Below are 19,758 nucleotides of genomic sequence, written 5' to 3'. Positions count from 1 at the left end.
TTAATAAAGGTTTTTGAAAAAAATTTTTTTTAAAAAGGTCGCAATACATCAAAGCCAGGCGTGCAACACCCATTGGGCTCCAAGGGCTTCAGCCGCCCAACCCCCTCCACTCCTCCCCATCGTCTGTGTCAGCCCGGGCTGAGACAGCTTCCTGGGCACACACCTGAGTACAGGTCTTTAAAAGACCATTTACTTGTTAACTAGTCTGCGTTGTTTTTTCACCCCTTCGTAGAGCCCCCATCTCCACTCTGCCTATTGCTGGAAGAATTACCCCCCCCTCACCCCCCGAAATTTGACTGTAGTTGCGCCTCTGATCGAAGCCAACTTCTTTGGATATCTAGGGCTCAGGCAGGTGGGTTGCTTGGCGTTGCTGAGGCAAGGTAAGAGCCATCCCTGTTTTTTGTGTTCTTTTCTTAAAGAGAGCCTTAATTTCAGAAGACTAACATCAGCAGTGCCGTAAAACAAAAGGGGTAGTTGTGCGGTACCAGGAGCGTCATTGGAAAGCACAGGACAGACGCTAGCCTTGAAGGGGAAACGGAAACCTGATCGAATAAAACAATATGACTCTCTCGCCCAAGTCTCTTTCACTTTCGCTTCCGTTTTCCGCCTGCACATAGGACTCTCCAGTGTGGGTGTAGAGCAGACGCAACCGGGGACTCGATGACGTCCTTTTCATAGTAGGTGGTAATTCCCCTTCCAGTACACGGGGGATCCCCAGCCTCTGTTGCCGTTAGGTTGAGGCGCTCAGTGTGTGAAAAGAATAGACGCGAGAGGACTGCACCAGAGCACACATGGCTAAGAAGACGCGCGGGAGTTGGGTACCGAACGGCCTCGTGGTGACGAGTGGTAAATATCAAAATATGTCTGTAATCTTCATTGTATAACCCATCTCCATCCATTGGTCCAACTGTGTTTTAATGAGCCAAACACATTGAACGGGCTCCCCTCCCTCTATATATTTTTATCCCAGCAATTTCAGTACAATGATTTTCCTTTGCATGGACGCAGAGGATTGTAAATGTATTAACTGCTCTCATCAACAGCAATCCTGCTAAACAGCATTGTTCTTTACGTGATATAATGCAAGTGGCGTAACGGCCAGAGCTGCCGCCTTTTATACTTGGGACCTAGGCTCGATCCTCGACGTCGGCTCAACGTCCTGAGTGGTTCTGGGCAAATCACCTGAACTCCCTGTGCCTACAAAAGTGAATGTGTCCCTGTGTGATTTAGCTGATGGTCATGTGAAGCGCACCAATACCTCTGGGTCGATTTCGAGCTATATAAAAACTTCCACACAAAAAAAGAAGCCACAGTGCCTCTAATGAAAAGGCGCTTTAGGAATCCAGACACCATACGCGTGAAATGTGCGTATAAGTACCCCGTTCAAATAAAGACCTTTTTTTTTGGAAGACAGTTCGTAACTTAAACATCAGTTTGCTTGAATAGTGTAAAAGATTTGTTTTTGACACATTAATACTTGTTTCCACCCTGTTTTAATTACATTTAGATATGTAAGGGTGTGTTCACTTCTACAGACAACCATTTCTCTTGCTCCATCATTTGGAGATACTAACAGCATCTGGGCAAAATTGTCACCACTTTTACGCCTCAATTCAGCAATCAACAGGTGTAATACAGGATGCTAACTGTTGTGAAGCGCCAGGGGCTGGATTTCTGACAATTTGTAAGATTGTAGGCGATAATTTACTTGCTTGAGCTAGAACCACAACTTTTAATGAAATCCGCAAATTATGCAGCATTGTGTGTATATTTGACAAGCATGTCAAGTCCATCACAGCATAAAGATAAAAGACACGTGGTGACTTGCAAGCATTAGCAAAGTCAAGACATTTTCGACAGTTTTAACCATGGAAAGCAACCGTATATATATATAAAAACACACTTCAGGGAAATACATTGTGTTTTAAAATGGGAATTCCACCTTTGTCGCCTCCAAAGTACTCTTAATAGGTTGTTTTCCAATTTTTCCCCATCAGTATGTCATTCCCTTCATTCCCACTCCTGAATTATAACCTAAATATTAAATTCAATTTATTTGTCACGTCAATAACAATGTTTAGCCTCAAACAAGTGGAGTGACATTTAAAATCGTAGACGTATAATTTTACTGCTTTCTTTTCCGAAAAGTTAAGTGAAGCTCTACGCTTTCTCAACCGCAGTTCAAGGCTTTTCCTTCTGTTCCCTGACAGTGTGCTGGGTCTTGATCCACGCTGATATAGAGGTGACAGTGCAGGGGGGAGAAGATGCAATTCTGCCCTGTGGAACCCAGAGGCAGCCATTTCTCAACTATACCCAGATCACGTGGTATAAAGTAAGTGCTTATTTTAATGAAAGGATTGCATGGAGCAGAACATTATTTTTCCTCTGAAGGTTGTTTATTTCTGCTATGTCTTTAAATGTACTTTGTTAAAAATTAATAGCTTTTTTTAATTAGGTCTGGCGTTAGCCAATATCTTTTGATTTTTACTAAAATGATATACTTTTATAATATACATACAGGGGCTATCAGTGAGCCCTCTTCGCCCATTGGTTTGTTGTTGTTTCATTCACATTATTGTTTTACACACTACATCATTCAACAGAGGGCAATCTGCGAAACGAACCAAGCATTGGCAAAGCCAAAAGACTGACAGCCAGCACCAGAAGTATTGGCATTGCCCAGGGTTATTTTAGATCTGGGCATGTGTTACAAATAGGAGCGTTGAGGAAAAGGTTTTAAAGTTTGTATTTTGCTAGAAGATGTTACTGCAGATTCTTGTTAAAGGGATAGATATATCTGGAGGAAAAATGAAAATATTCGAGAGATCATTCATTTTGTGTGAATATTTTTGAGAACAATGTGCCTTGTTATAAATGCTTGCATTGACCAGTAGCACACCGGACACAATGTGAAGCTCAGAAGTTCATTTCAGATTTGGGATATCCCAGTTTCTTACCTACATTCATTTTGGTAATTTGAGGTTAGTCTGTATCAACTCTTTGCTGCCAGTTTCTAATGTGTGTCTCTTGATTGCCATTATATGCTTCGAACACCTAATCCTTAATATATACACTGTTGTGACGGTTCTTGTAGTCGTACTTCCTGAGCTGGTTTCTCTGTGTGAACATTGAATAGTAACAGATGCATAAGGCTAACCCTCATATGGTGAATCGCTGCAGACTCTGAAAGTGTTCACTTCCACTCCAGAGTATACACACCATGTCCCAAACACTAATGCCTTGCCTGGTCCTCTGGAAAGGTGTCAAGTCAAGTCAAAATATATGTTTATTATGACCTTGGTCTTTAAACAATACAGTGAGTAAAACGCCGATTTGAGTATGCGACATAAAATTGTACACTTATTATTTTTAAAAACGTGTCCATTAAAATATCATACACATCATTTTAAAACTACATAATTTATATACAAATGTTAAAACCTATACACATTTTTATCCCTCCGAGGGTCTCTTCTGCTAAGCTAAAAAAATACAGTAATGCAGGTTATTCTTTGGCCCTCAGCGCCCCTAGGGCCTCCTTTAAGAACTTCCCAAGGGCTATTACAATATCCAAGTATGGGATTTCAGAAAGGAGTCTCGCCGCCTGAAACCTTGTTTTTACCTCATATTTTAGAAATACTGGGCGCAGCCACCTTTTCCTATATTCTAGGAGTACCGCACAGTCTAACAGGAAATGCATCAAGTCCCCCTTAGTTCTCAAGTTGCACCTACAGTGACCTTCCTCATCTAACATTCTTATATTGAGGTCTCTGTTTGTTACCCATGGGTTGATACCAATTCGAAGCCTCAGTATCTCTTGCCTGAGGCCACGATTGGGTAATCTATCGAGATATGGGAACCAGTTATCCTGGGGCCACGCATTTAGCATGTGTGCCACAGATTTTTTCTTAGTTAGGTAACCCATATCAGTTGATTTCGAGACCTCTTTCCCCCTTTGCTTCAGATCGCCTTTGGAGATAAGTATTTGGAATGAACTCACATCCAATTCGATCTCCAGTGCGTTGCAGATTCCCTTCAATTTTTCCCTACTGGTCTTTGCCCATTTTAACTCGCTTTTCTGTATTTCTTTACGACACCAATATGCTACTTTTTTACTTTCGGGGTCGTCTAGTCTCTTCCAAAATCTGATCACAGCCATCTGGGTTAAAGTCACCCAAGACTTTGTACCTAATTCAGTTCTGATGGCTTGTATCATTGCCGATTGAGGAAGAGATAGGAGCCTTTTTATGCAGTTGCCCTCTATCGTGTCCCAAGATCCCTTACCGCTCAAGTAAAGGATCTCTGCGCCATATAAAACTTGCGGGGGGATCATTGCATCAAAGGCTCTGAGTAATGGTCGGTGTGATTTCTCGCCATAGTCCCCATTAAACCTTTTTAGGCCGCATATGGAGGAGAGTGCCTTTGCTTTTTGCGATTCCATGTGGGTAGACCAATTTAAGGCCCTGTCGAACCAGATACCCAGATAACGGTACTCATCTACGGTCTCAAGTTTAAGGTTCCCTATGAACCATCTGAATCTGCATGGCTTTTTCCCAAAGCATAGGGTTTTAGTTTTGTCCAGATTGATGGTTAAGAATTTATTGGCACAGTAGGTATTGAAAGCATTTAGCTTCCTTTGGAGGCCTCTCTCGGTCTGGTCTACTATCACCAGGTCATCCGCGTACAATAAGCAGGGTATCTTGTTTCCGTCCATTTTAGGGCTGGCACTACCTTCCACCTCAAGGTGTGCCGGGAGGTCTGACAGGAAAATCGAAAATAACTGAGGGGCCAGCACACAACCCTGTCTTAGCCCGTTGACAATGGGTATTTTGGGAGTTAGGGAGCCCCCAGTGTCTTTAATTACTTGCCCCCAATTTTCCCTATGGAGTTCTATTATTATAGTGAGAAGGTCATTTGGGATATTTAGCCTCTTTAATGTATCCCATAGGCTAACTCGATCCACAGAGTCAAAGGTTGCTTTGAAGTCGACGAAACAACAGCATAACTTGCCATTTTGTTCCGTCGACTTCCTCGCCATCGCCTCTGGAAAGGTGGTATTGAGATTGCCACACAGAATCGTGTAGCAGCTCATAAACTTTCTGTTGAGGAAGCCCTTAAGATGAGTGGGAAGATGCTACTGGAGGAAAAGTAGGCTTCTGGAGATGGGGATATAGGAATCTTTTCAAAGGCTTACCCTTTGCACCACAAAGTGTGCTGGCTGATTTCATGATAAGTAGTGAGTAGTCTTTACTACCCATAATACTAACTCTCCCTCACCCAAGGTTTAGTTTGCCATCTTAAAAGTCTCACTGCTCACTGGGAATCATTTGAGGATATCACTCTCAGTGGAACCTCCTTTTTTCTGATAAGTAGCATCTGAGCTGTCATGGCCGCATGACCCGTGCAATGGCTCCACTCCACCTTGGATACTGTACAAATGTAATTTCTTACACTTGTTGTCATCATCACCTGAAAGGTGCTGAGTGGACGTCAGGCATTGCAGGCTGTGTCTTGATGCATGTATACATTGGCTGTCAGGCTTTCAGAGTATAAGAAAGAAGACCAACCACCTTGGATCCCCTCAGATTGGACCAGATCCTTTAGGAAAATCACCTGTCCCCATATTTAGCTAAATAGAAGGTGTACCTGAAGAATTTGGTGTCCGGGCCCTCTGTTAGTCCACCTTCATTGAGGCCTGTAGGCTGTTTATGTGTATGTGCCCACCCCCGAACCACAGCTCCCTCGGTGGGTAGTAGAAATATTTTGGGATCCGGACTGTATTTTTTATTATAAATTTTAATGAAAGTTAAATCAACCAACAAATTGGTACATTGGCTCGTCAATTGTATGTGTATTAGTGGTTGTGCCGCTCTTTTATGATTTAAACTAAATCAAATAAAAGTAATTTTTCATTGGGAGCCAGATGCATTCTCCCAGAGGGGCTGGGCTTAAGATGGCTTCCTGTTCAGACGATCCCACTTTCTAACTGTTCTTATAGAGGTTCACAGTAGCGGCTGGCATGCATTCGACGTACCTTCAAGACTTGCCGCAAAACATCCTCCTCTCCTTGAAGCGCCAACGCGGGATCCAGGAAACTGCACTACCAATCCTGGCCTGCTCTCACAATATGAGAGAAACATCAGGATTAGTGGGAGCGGCCTCAATCAGCACTCAGAAGAGCACTGGAGGCCTGTGCTTTTCTGTAACCCGCCTGTCTTTGACACCTGTGTTAGAGAAGTTTAACCCCTCCCCTGCTGGTGACGTAACCCTCCGTCACCAGCCGCGGTTGCGCTGTGCTGATGACGGAGCGGTTCCGTCACGGCCCGCTCGGCACGCCTGCGCGGCGCGGATTCCGCGCCTGCGCTGAGCGTTCTATTGAGCGGGCGGGGCCGTGCCGGAACCGCTCCGTCATCAGCACAGCGCAACCGCGGCTGGTGACGGAGCGGTTCCGTCACCAGCATGCGCCCGCCGCGCGGCCGCCCCGCCCCCTTAGCACTGCAGCGGAATAGCCGCCGCAGTGAAGGGGTTAAAATGCACATGTCTAGCCAAAGGGACATGCGTACTATAAACATGAGTCAAACCTTTCTGCTGCCACTTAGCAGCAATTGTACCAACCCTGTCCTGATACATGGGTTTCGGATGGTGGCTGAAAAATAAAATGGTAATAAATACCTTAATTACCATTTTATTTTTCAGCTCTGGGGATTTTGGGGGCATTATTTAAGCGGGGCAACGCTCCTCCGCTCTCACGGAGAAGCCGCCCCTGGTCACTGTTGGGCCTTATATGTTAAAAGAGTGAGCATAGGCGATATTGTAGGTGTAATAATAATTCTACATTTACTCATAAGAAAAGGCACACAAATCTTTCCAGTAAGACGCCTAGCAACACACGCATGCATAGAAGCGTGACCTTGACTGAGTCTGTGGATCCAGGCCAGCGTCTTCTGTCTATGCATGTCACTTTTATAGAGACACGTGCATCCTCCTGACGCAATGATTCTCTAAGCACAAATCTTTATCAAGCAAACAGACAGTGACCAAGCATTTTAACATGTATTTCCAGTTCATTGAGATCTCATATCTGAAAAGGGATGATCAAATGTTCAATACAGACAAAGAATAGATATTGGGGAAAGAGGGGCTGGTTTTTAACACTTTCTGAACATGTAAGTCAGACCTGTAAAAATAGTGATATCTGTGACCAGATGTCAGAGATCCTGATTCACAAAATGATGGTCTATGGAATTGTATGTTAGAAAATGACACACGAGACTGCCGTACACCATCCAAATTGATGGACTGTCCACAGTCAATTTTTAAAAACATTTTTAATGTGATATTGATATTGAATTGCCACCACACGTTTTATAGTTGTAAAGATAAAGGTTATTTTTTCAGTTGGGTGGTAAATGGCTCAACATGTGTCAAAGGAACCCATTTGCTAAGAAACTAATAGTCGATCACCTGTGCTACCAGTATATGACCTATTTGATTTTAATTGTATTAGCTGTGGGTGTATTTCTCTGGAACGTTATTAAAGAACTTGCCAAGGAACTGATTTAGCACCAAATACCGAAGCATCTCTGATTAATTGTAGCGTAGCTTGTTTTTGTTTGTATGTTAGTATTTTTGTTACATCGGCTATATACGAAGTGAACGCCACTAGCACACATGGTAGAGTGCCAAAAGGGACTAGATCCAGCTTAGGCCCTGTGTACTATGGGAACTCCTATAAAGTCCTACAACTTCAGAGCATACGTTTCCGACCAGGGCAGGGGAACCGGCTTGAGAGATCATCACCAGTGGGTGCTGTAAAAATAGAAAAAGAGAAAAATTCCCAGCCTGTCCAACCCCATGACAGAATCGCGTGTGAGCTAAAGAGAATCCCAGAAGCATCTGGTATGGTTTAGAAATGTGCATATATGGCACAGAATAACTAAGAAGGGCAGGGGCACTGCAGAAGGAGTAGAGCTGTGTCGGATCCACCCATGAGTAGTTACTCCCCCCCCACTCATAAGTTCCACCATAACCACCAATCAACTTTACCTTGCCAGTCTAAATCTCCTGGGCCCCACAGGGATGGACCCCAGAAGAGAGTTGCCTGTGCTTCAAAAACACATGAAGCTTTTACCCCAAAGCTTTGGCATGTGTAAATCTTTGTTATGTTTTATGCAGTGGTTATGTACCCTGCTTTTTTTTTTAACAAACTTTATTGAGGAACCTTGGATCGTGACAATGTAAAAAATTATCACAAAAAGGTCGTTTTCTTTTTGATCCACATTTTGAGGCATGCATAAACTGTACAGCGTATGAAACCATTATACAGTGGTACATATAATGTAGCTGGAGAGGAACTGCAATTACTTATAAATGCAGATCACATTTTTCGAGTACAACGCTGCAGTAATATTCGATCATCCATATCATAAAGCATAACTTTCCTCTTGAACTGAAATAAATAATCCCAACTACACCCTCCTGCCCTAACCCACCCATCCCATGCTCCTGGTCTGTTGTATGGTAATGCCAGTGGTATACAAGGGGTGTCTGAACGGTATTTACCTAGGGAATCTATATGTCATTAAAGTGACTGAGTGGGGGTCAGGGGTTCAGAGGTTTCTAAGCATGTGGTCGAAAAGCGGTTCATGGAACTATGTTGTCGGGGTACCTTGTAGGGGCAGGGGGTCAAGTAGTTCAAAACCATGTAGCATGACATCCCAGTCCATTGAAATGGGTCGCTTCCGAAGTCATTTCTCTTCCTCTCCATCCTAAGGGCTACACTCTCAGCTTTCCCCCACTGTATCATGTCATCGTGCCAGCTGGACAACGTTGGCACCCGGGGGACTTCCATCTCATGGTAAAAGCTCTGACTGCTAAGACGAGAGCCAGATCTACAAATCTCAATTGTACCTTCAGTTTATTTGTATGTCTGCAAAGGCCCATGAGGCAGTCCAGAACATTATCTTCAATGGGAATATGTGTGCTCTCACCCAGGCATCCACAGACACCATCCCAGTAGTCCCAGATCAGGGGGCACGAGCACAGCATGTGAAGGAAGTCAGCCTCGTCTCCTTTACAACAAGGGCAGTTATGGGGAGCCTCCGGGAAAATATGGTGGATCCGCTGTGGGGTGAGATATGACCTGTGTAGAACCATGGTCTGTATAGATTTTAGTCTGGCATTACGGGACACTCTCCTGGGGTGTTCAAGTAAGCACTTCCAGGCTTTGACCGAAATTTCAGTAGTGGAGTCCTCGGACCATTTTGTTCTAAGGGATACAAGCGTGGCTGCAGCATGTGTGCGAACACCTGTATATAGCTACCTGACTAAGTGTCCCCCATTCCCCATTTAATGTAAGAGGTGGGCCAGGGTATGCTGTGGGGTTTCAGTATGAAGCAGGGCTCAAGTGTTTTTAATGTAATGGGAGACCGCAGCATGCAATAGGTATAAATGTGCGGGTGCACCTGTGGTCTGTGGAAAGGATTCGTGATCCAACAAAGTCCCATCGCCAAAAAAGGCCCCAACCTCTTCCACGCCGTTCTCCAACCAACCCTGGATCCTGTTTCTTGTGAGTCTGCCCTGTGGTGTGGGAATACCCAGTAAGGGAATGTTCGCCGAGTATGGTGCCGTTGTACCGGTATATGACAATGCCTTCTTCCAGCACACTTATGCTGTCTTCAGGAGGGGCGGACTGTCAGCAGGAATCTTAGCTTTAGATAAGAGCAGGGCATTTAGCGCGCCCCAGTCCAGGTCCCTAGGTGAGTAACCTATCTCCTGAAAATTTCTACTAGCAGTCCAGTAGGAAAGCCATTGCAGTTGGCTGGCGTAGTAGTAGGCTCTGAGGTCAGGAACCCCTAAGCCTCCACTGTGAGGTTCTAACTGGAGTTTTTGTAAACTCACTCTCCCACGGCCCTTCCCCCATATAAGCTCCACAAGCATAGTATTCAGGGTGTTAAAAATAGGCTAAGGGATCACGATGGGCAGATTCACAAAGTATTACAAGAGGAGCGGAAGCAGTACCATCTTTGAGATGGCAATGCGTCCCATGACCGATAAGGGCAACGAGGTCCAAAAAACCACACTATTTTGAAGGGCTGTTATGGCCTTCCCCAGATTGCCATCAAGTTGATCAGTCTGTGTGTGGTAGACCTGAATACATAAATATTTAAAGGTCGTGGGTGCTATCAGCAAAGTATATAGCGGCAAATTGTATGTCGTATGGGCAAGGTGTTTCCTGGAGGAAGTAGGCCAGAGATTTCCTTGGGTTTATAGCTAGGCCAGAGACCCTCTCAAACTGGGCAAAGATATCTGGAAGGGGAGCGTTGTCAGCCGTCAGATCGCGTAAGTACAGTAAAGTATCGCCCGCATAAATAGAGATGAGATGGGTCGCACCATCAATGGGGATCCCAAGCCGGACCGCTGACTGCCCGAGCGATATTGCCAGGGGCTCTAGAGCAAGAACAAATAGTAAGGGGGACAGAGGGCACCCTTGTCTGGTGCCCCTGTGTGTTGTATACTGACTTGAAACATGTCTGCCAGTACAGGCCCTCGCTGTGGGGAAAGTATACAATAGACGCACCCATTTAAGATAGGTATCTGGAAATCCAAAACATTAGAGTGTCGCAAACATGAAATCCCAGGAGAGGGAATCAAAGGCCTGACGGAGGTCGAGTGCCACGCATCCTGCAGACTGGTATGCGAGGGGGTAGCCGTCATAACACAATGTAGATATTAAGGGATGTACTTCGGTTCGGCATGAACCCATATTGATCCATGTGTATGAGTGTATTGAGGTAGGGTTGTATGCGGTTAGTGAGGGCCTTGCTCAGGATCTTGTATTCCGTCGCCAATAGGGAGGCATGTACCCTGCTTAAAGCATAAACATGACTCCTTACTGAAATATTGATTTTCTTGTAGCGGCACCTTGAACAAAAGGTGTGGTGATGATCTGAAAGATGTTCTACAACTGTAGGCCAAAAAGTACTTTGTAGTTAATATTTTTCTAGTCAATGGGTTAAGCACAGAGCTTTGAATTGCATTCTTTTCACAAGTGGTAGCCAGGGGAGAGCCCGCTGGGCCTACAAGTTATGGGTGAACTTTCGCAATTTGCAGGTAATCCACACAGATAGTAGGTTCTAGATATGCTGAGGTTTGCTAATCAGGATGCTTGATTGGTGGATTGTTTGTAGATTTTGGATAGCACACTGCTACTTTAGAAGGGTGTGCTGGAAGGTAAGTGGGAAGTCCCAAGTAACAGCTGTTACAACAATCCAGCTGAGAAAGAACAAAGCCAGACATTAGGGAAAGATGTTTGTCCTTAGGCAGGAAAGGAAGGATCTTCTTTAAGCCCTGCAGGAGCAGAAAACATGACTGAATTGAACTGCGTTCAAAAGAAGTGTCTTGATCAACTCTAAATCCCAGCACTTTGGCTTTGGGTGCTTCTGTGTGTGGATAACCCGGCTCAGAGGCCAAACAACACACAGTCCAAAACAGCAGCCTAAAGAGCAGGAATTCTGTTTTCCAAGCATTACGTTTTAGGAAATTGTGGCATATCCTGTGTCATTTTGTAACCAAACAATCCTTCAGTCTAAAAGTAGATGCTGGTGCATGGATATCTTGTTTAACGATGATTTGCATATCATTGTCATTAGACATAGCTTTAAATATAAAGTGCTTGATGAGCTGAGAGAGGTACATTAAAGAGCATCAGAGACAAAAAAGAGCCCTTCTCATAGAAGAGTACATTTGGTCCTCTGACCCAGGTCTATAATCGGTTGCCACTGATCAAGGGCGATCTTCCAAAACTCAGAAAGCTGATTCTTGCAAAGTTTTGCTAAGCTCAGGTAGTTAACAAGATCATTACGGTTGAGCTTCTCCTTCTCAGAAAAGGAGAGACATCTCCAACTTTCCATCCATCAGTAACAATGGCAGATGCGAGACTAGAATTTGACAACTTTGTGATGGTACTATTTAGGCATGGTATCAGGTTACGGAACACCACCACTAATTAAAGATTGAGAAGAGATCCCAATTTGGCTTTGTAAGGAGTTCCAGGATTTCAGGTTAAATAATTAATTTTAGTTTTCCCTATATTTTAATCTGTAGAGTCTCCCTATGGTAAAGTATACGGAACATAAAAAAGAATAACAAAATGTATTCCAAGCAAAAATATATAAAAATATTTGTATAGTAAATATTAATGTGAATTTATTTTACACTTTTATTATAAATTCACAAGATAAAAAATGCTTCAGCACAATAAACTTAATTTTGAAAGAAATCTTTAATTCATGGAAATATATTCAATAATATGAAAATTATTTTTCTGAAGTTTAAAATAAAAAATAAATGTCCAGCTAATTTTTTTATTATGCATTGATATTTAAATGTAATGTATAGAATTCACTACAATTACTTTAGTTACATTTTAATACAATTTTTGTTACATCATTTTTTTAATTTACAATGGGGTATTAAAATATTATATAATTAAATAATAAACATGTACAATTCTTTATATTTTTAATACCAATAAATTATATGTATGTCTATTTTAACTTTTTTAAATAATGTAATTTGCATTATTATTATTAGTATTATTATTATTATTATTATTATTATTATTATTTCCTAGGGCTTTTTTTTAACTTTCATTAATTTTTATAGGAGGATTTTGCAGTATCAGTGTTTGGCTATGTGTGGTGCTGTATTTACTATTGTTTGTTTCAGGAGAAACTTACACCCTGATTTGTGACTAGCCAAAAGCAGTAAACTTACTCAAAAGTGTAAATTACTTCAAAAAATTGTGAGAATCCGGTCCATTGTTTCTTTACATTCAGGAACTAAATCAATAAATAAATAACCACCTGAGGTCATTAATTAAAGCTCAAAATGATGCTTACTTTCACTTTTTTATAGTGTTGTTTCTGTTCATGTTGCCCACTGTGAATTGGGATCACCCTCTCCTTACATTGACTCATGTCTTTGGAGGTGTGAGCAAATGGGGTATATTATATGGTGCGGTTTTGTGACCTCACTGTGTAATACACTACCAACTCCTTTTATTGAACCTTAGCTCAACCCTGGGTAGGTGTGGCTTTGAACAGTGAGGCTTACCCAAAGAAACGTGTGTAAAGCATTTAAACAGCACCAAAACAACTGAAGAAACAACCTTGACACCAGTTTATAAAAATAGAGTATATTTTTCTGAGTTTATAGACACCAAAATAAAAAATATCCACTGTAGGATCCGGGGATATATATTTAAGAAACAATAAATCAAGACTTTTCACTTAACCACAAATAAGATTTGGCAAATTCAACGAATTTGACATTTAAAACTGTTTCAGAAAAAACTTTGTCAGAGGGAAATGTTATTACTTAGAGTTACTTTGGGCAGACAACTCTGGCAGGGAGCCAGTCAAGTGGACCAGCAAGTTCAAACTGAATAGTTATCTCCTTCGGAAAATCAGTCTTCTGTCTAGTTCCAGCATCAGTGGCTCCTTGCCATTTACTTTTATGGAGTGGTCCTGATGCAAGGGATACATGATGCTCAAGGATGCAAAAGATTCTGTGCACTGGCCGTGGGTCTTCGTGGGGCTACTCCTTGGTCCACAGTCCTGGTTAGGTGATTACGGCCATAGGGGTCAAAGTCTCACAAAGTCTTCTCCGGGTCAACCGAAGTCCAGTTGCCACTGAGCCACCATTCACCTGGCACAGCGCTAACATCAGTTTCCTTCTTTTGGTGATAACTCTTCTTCTGGGCAACCTAACTGCAGTCTGGCCACTCTCACGTGACCAGCAGAATCAGGTGCAACTTTGGAGCATTGGGTCCTGGTCTCTTGGGCTGCCCGGCGATGAGGAGCAGAAACCTGGTGAATTGGGCTACCAACTCATCCCATCAAGCTTCTTCAGCTTTTTTGGTCATGTGCTGAGAACATGGAATCAGCCAACTGACTTCTGAAGTCTATGCTTCCTTCAGGATAGGCTCAGGGGATGACTTCTGAATGAGCAGGACACAGCAGGAACAGTCCTTTCATTCACAAGCCCACAGAGCAGCACTTACAGTTCAACTTCAGTGCAGCCTTTTGTTTTGGGGCCCTATGGTCAGCAAAGCAGTCTTCCTTTGTTCCTCTTATTCCAGTCAAGCAAGATAAGAGTTCTAGGTGCCAGGGGTGCCGCTTTAATGCCTAGAAAGTGATCCCAGGGAAGGTTGTGGTCCCTAGCTGAAGGGCGACAAGGTTCACTCCCGCCTGATGACAACTTTCTGTGAAGTGTGACATCTAGCTATCTCAGAAGGCTCCATTCTTCCCACTCTCCAAATGGCAGAACCCCTCTCTCTCGTCCTCAAGAGCTTGGTAGCCTGCCTTCGATATGTGGCTACCTGTGGGCTACATACCCACAGGGTAACCAGTTTGGCTAGTGTATTCTCCTCTCTGTCTTCGACAGAAAAGTGTCAACTCAAACAAAAGAGCAGCCCCTCTCGAGTGTGGTTACAATTTGCCCTTCAAAGGCGTCTTCCCCTTTGAAGTTCGCCTTTCGGGCTAACACCCCATGTGGCTTCCAGAAGGCGGTAACACCTTATTCAACATCAGGCCTCTATTGTTACCTGTCCTGGGATCGTTGCACATCTCCCCAGGCAGGCAGAGGCTGTCTCGTGGCCAGCCTCAGTAAATGGCCACTGCTAAACTTGGGCAACAGAGTAGCAGCTTTCTTAAACTGTGCCTAGAGTGGTAAAAGGCTTTTGACATTTTACAGCTTGGCGTGGATGGCACTGTGCTAATCCCATGCTTAAAGACTTTGCTGAATAAGTGTCAAAAGACTTTGGACCACATGTACAACTGTTTTTAGTGGTCACAAACAGAGAACCGGGCTGTTTGTGATCTTTAAAATGCCTTTTAGCATCTACTAACCATACTTTGCGACTCAGTGACTTATTACCAACTCACAAAATAGGGTTTGCAAGTCGGTAATAGGAAGGGGCATGCCAAGGGCATCCCTTCCTAATAGCGAGTCGCAGAGGGATGTACGACTGTTTTGCAACCGGAATGCGGTCGCAAACAATCGCAGTATACCGCCTACTTCAAGTAGGAGGTAAGCCAGTCGCACACAGAAAGGGGTCTTCACGAAACCGCATCCCCTTCGTGACTGACAGCGAAAACGTTTTTCAAGAGCAGGCAGTGGTCCCACAACCACTGCCTGTCTCTTAAAAAATTAAACAGAAACGTTTCATTTTTCTTTTTGAAATGCATCCCGTTTTCCTTTATGGTGCTTTCCTAGCAGCTGTCAGGCGATATCAGCCTAAGGGGGAGGCAACATGGGACCAGATAGAGCCCCCTCAGAGGGAGTGGAGAACGAAGCCGAGCGCAGTGTGGCCAAGCTGCTGTAGAAATGGGAGGGGGCCCTTGGACGCAGCAGGCAGTTAGAAGCCGGGGCACTAAAAGTAGGCCCCAGTGTGGATGGACGCGGCTCCTCCCTCTAGCCTGGCACTTCCGGCAGGGTATTTAAACTCCATGCTTGCAAGGCCGCGCCGCAATAGATTATAGCACACCGGCACGCTTGTTGAAATGCTCTCTGATTAATCTTTTATGGTGATATTAAAAAATGTACTGCTGATTTCTACTTTCACTGTGTTGGTTCATAATAATTTTTTTTTTTTTTTTAAACCTTACCTCGCATTCGCACTTTACTGAATACCGCTCCCCGGTCCACCGCAGCTTTTGGTGCCGATCGTGTGGAGGGACACGGCTCCTCCCTCTGGCCTGGCACTTCCGGCAGGGTATTTAAACTTCATGCTTGCATGGCCGCGCAGCAGACGTGCGCAGCAGACGTGCGCAGCGGGCGCGCCTAAGGCAAGCCCGTCTTTGCCCGTCCCCGCCTGGACGGTGCCAGGTGCCAAAAAGTCTGCAGGTGTGTCAGTCGATATTGCTCCTAGGCTCTCCTTTACATCTACGCAACTTCTTCAGGTGAGACAAGGCTTAACACTCTGCCCCCTTGCTCATAAAGTTGCGAATTTGGAAGGTCCTTTCGCTTGCCCACACTGCCGTTTCTCTTGCATTGTTACTCTGTCAGATATAGAAGACAACATTGCTAGTAGGAAAAATTCGATGGAGAGAGGTTTGACTGCCCATTGTTTTGCAAGGCCATACCCTTTAAAACAGGCTTGCTCCTGGAAAGGGTTTCTGGCAAATGTGCGGTTGTTACCTAAACACGCAACCGAACTCTGGGATCTGCTGAGTTCGGTTTCTCCTGATCTTGGCTTTGTTACCGAAACATGGTTTAAATCCAGCTCCATGCCTAATATTGTCCTTGCCCCCCCCACAACACTACCGCATCCTTAGGTTGGATAGAGTAGGAAAAGTGGGGAAAGGGGTTGCAATTATATACACAGAGGCGACGACTGTCACAATGATTGACTCCTTCCAAGATAACACAATGGAAATGTGCATATTTAAAATTGAAGTTACACCCCAAGAAACCATAAAAGGTGCTCTTGTCTACCGCCCCCCGGGGCCATTAAAAGATTTGAATTTAAAAATAATGGAAAAAATTAGCCCTCACTTAATTAAATCAATGCAATCTTGCTACTTGGAGATTTTAACGTCTACAGTGAGGATAAGGAAAACTCAGAGGCGTCGAGTTTTCTACCTGAAATGGCCACCTTAGGTCTAAATAAAATTAATTCGGGGCCTACACATTCAGCGGGTCATACACTAGATATCATACTCTCCACATCCCCTCATTTTGTTGCTGAGCTTGCTTATCCACTAATATGGCTGATCATGTTATGATCTCATTTATAATCCAGAGCAATTGCAGACCCTTATTGATGGAATGTTCTGTGAAAGGTCCTCAAAGACGTTGGCACAAGGTTACATCTGATACTTTCGAAAAAATGTACGCTCCCCCTATTTTTAACGAGTTCATGAATAGCTTCCCAAAACTTTTAATACATCCTTGAGTGAGGTGATAGATACACTGGCGCCCATGTCGTACCAGCTCGGCAACACTAGGGAAAAAAAGTGAAGAATGGTACACTGATGTTTTACGCTGTGAAAAATCCAGGAGCAAGTATTTAAGAAAAATCTTGGGGCAAATCCCAGGTGGAGACAGATACATTAAAATTCAAACTGTCCCTTACTAACTATTATAAGAACCCAAAAAAAGGCACGTAAAGACCATTTTATTACCAAACTTGACCAGGAAGTCAATTCATCAAAAGACCTTTTTAAAATTCTTAAACCCCTTACCCATTCTACTGCAATGTATACAGCTGAGCACCCCTTCGCAGGGTCTATGTGATAATCTAGCTACCTATTTTGATGACAAAATCAATCTGATCTACAAACAATTTCCTCAAAAAATGGACCAGGGGCTATCTGTCAATTCCGAATTAATACTGAGATTGGACTCAGGAGATGGTCTAAAACAGTTTAAACATATTGATGTTCCACAAGTGGAAGCCATGCTAAAAAAGGCTAAATCTAGATCGCCCTTGGATATTATACCTTCACATAATTTTGCCCTCTTAGCCCCATCTCTGGCTGCCCCCATTGCTGAGATCTTAAACTCATCACTATACGAAGGCAGTGTGCCTTCAGACTGGAAGGCCGCTTAAGTAAGATCAGGTGTCCACCGAACTGCACTCCAACTATCGCCCCATTTTGCTTCTTCCTTTAATGGGTAAGATGGCGGAGAGTCATGTTAACACGCAGTTAATGGATTACTTTGAGAGTAACGACATCCTTGACCCTTCACAGTCTGGATTTAGATCTAACTACTCCACGGAGACAACCCTCATTAGGGTCACAGACTATATTAAAATGGCCTTAGATGACAATAAAGGAGTGATGATGGTCATGTCGGACTTAACCGCAGCCTTTGACACGGTCTCTCATCAGAAACTGATACTTTGTCTGAGAGAGACCAGTCTGCAGGGGCTGGCGCTTAAATGGCTTCCTAGTTATTTGGATCAGCGCACGCAAACCGTCAATCTGGGCCCTCTCCGCTCACAAACTGTCAAGCTTAGCAAGGGGGTGCCCCAGGGCTCTTGCTTGAGCCCGACCCTATTCAATATATATGTGGCCCCCCTGCTAAAGTCATCTGAAAATATGGCTTCATGCCATTCTCATACGCAGACAACACTCAATTACTCCTATCCTTTGATAAGGATATGGAGTCAGTTGATCAGCGTTTTGCTAAAGGCATGTCTACCATAGCTGATTGGATGACTGATCATTTCTTGCAGTTAAATGCGGCCAAAATTGAAATCTTGCTGTTTGGTCCTGCTCTTACTTCCTGGTCACCTGCTTGGTGGCCGACATTGCTGGCCCCGCCCCCTCTCCTACCTTGGTGGCAAAAAATCTACGTGTCCAGCTGGATGCACGGCTATCAATAAAAGACCAAATAAGGGCCACTGCTGGGACCTGTTATCGCCCCCTGAGCCTTTTGCGCAGAGTGTTCTTTTGGCTGCCACTTGCAGTACGTCGAACCCTAGTTCAGGCTCTGATTATACGCCGCCTTGATTATTGTAATGCCCTACTGGCCTCTGCGAATGAGACCCTTCTTAGCAGATTACAGATTGTTCAAAATGTGGTCGCACGCTTAGTCCTGAATAAACCACCTCGTACCTCCTCCGGGCCACTATTAAAGTCCCTTCATTAGCTTCCTATTCACCAAAGAATAAAGTTCAAGCTCTGCTGCTTTGCCCATAGAGCTGTTTTTGGTAAATGCCCGAGTTATATGGCGGATAAGTTTAAACTGTATCTCCCGAACCGGTGTCTTAGATCAGAAAGTAAAGGACTGCTAGCGGTACCCCGTTTTAAGAAAAATCGAACTGGAGGTAAAACAGTCGCCTTCTTGGCCCCAAAATACTGGAATTCTCTAGCAGAGGAGCTACGTAAATGCTCTAGTTTCGCGCGCATCAGAAAACTCTTGAAGACGGAATTATTCAAGGCCTAAGTTACGGAATTTATCCAGTCCGCTCTGTCTTCTATGCCCGCGCGGAGATACCCCTGCGGGGGTGATTCCTGCGCTTTACAAATTCCATACATACATACATACAGTGTGGCTGCTCGCCGTCAACCCCTGTCTGGTACCTCATCATTGTCACTGGCTGGCCCCAGGTGGTGCTTCGTGGCAGTGAGTCAGAGTGGGCCCGCACAGCCTGTATCTCCCGGAAGGCGTGTCCAAGAAAGGCGGCAGACCCTCAGACTGCTTCACAGCTGTAGCTGAGAGCCGAGGCTCGGGAGCCGCAATCACACACGGGTCGGCCAATGTACTTTGAGTCTGAGACAACTGCCTCAGGTAGCCAAGCAGGGCCGGACTGAGAACCAAATCCGGCCCTGGCAAAGTGCTCGGCCGGCCCCCTGGGGGTGCGACCGAGCTCTTTGGCGGGGCCGGTTTTCGGGCGATTTTGTCACCGAGCCGATTTTGCAGCTATGCTGCAAAAACAGCCCTGTAACAAAAACACCCCCAGGGCCCAAAACCGGCCCCCACCCTTGCAGCGCACCGGAGGATTGCCCGGTGCCCGCAGCGGCCAGTCCGGGCCTGTAGCCAAGGCTGCTACAGCACAGGAGGAAGGCAACTGGGGATGCTAATCTGTGTCGGACGGCAGATGGCTAAGGATTCCAGAGGAGTTCGGGAGCGAGCGGACCAAGGTGCGGCCGCCATCTTCACCGCCGTTGCTACACCCTCGTGTTTTCACTATTTTGCACAGTGATTTATTACATGTAGTTTGTCGCATTTCTTGCTATGTTC

At 44.4% G+C, this 19,758-nt stretch overlaps 1 protein-coding gene across 1 annotated transcript in view; it reads left to right on the top strand.

Annotated features, from left to right (window-relative positions):
* Nucleotides 1–728: 728 nt before the first annotated feature.
* Nucleotides 729–19,758, top strand: part of CD83 (CD83 molecule) — a 98,122-nt gene continuing 79,092 nt past the window's right edge. Inside the window, exons 1-2 of the mRNA XM_078685807.1 lie at nucleotides 729–846; nucleotides 2,211–2,332. Coding sequence (XP_078541933.1) covers nucleotides 792–846; nucleotides 2,211–2,332 — 177 coding nt within the window. The 5' untranslated portion in view covers nucleotides 729–791. The remainder of the gene's footprint in view (nucleotides 847–2,210; nucleotides 2,333–19,758) is intronic.

This window comes from Lissotriton helveticus, chromosome 4_1 (genome assembly GCF_964261635.1).
Source record: "Lissotriton helveticus chromosome 4_1, aLisHel1.1, whole genome shotgun sequence".
Taxonomy (NCBI): Eukaryota; Metazoa; Chordata; class Amphibia; order Caudata; family Salamandridae; genus Lissotriton; species Lissotriton helveticus.
This window is presented reverse-complemented; position numbering and strand designations above follow the sequence as displayed.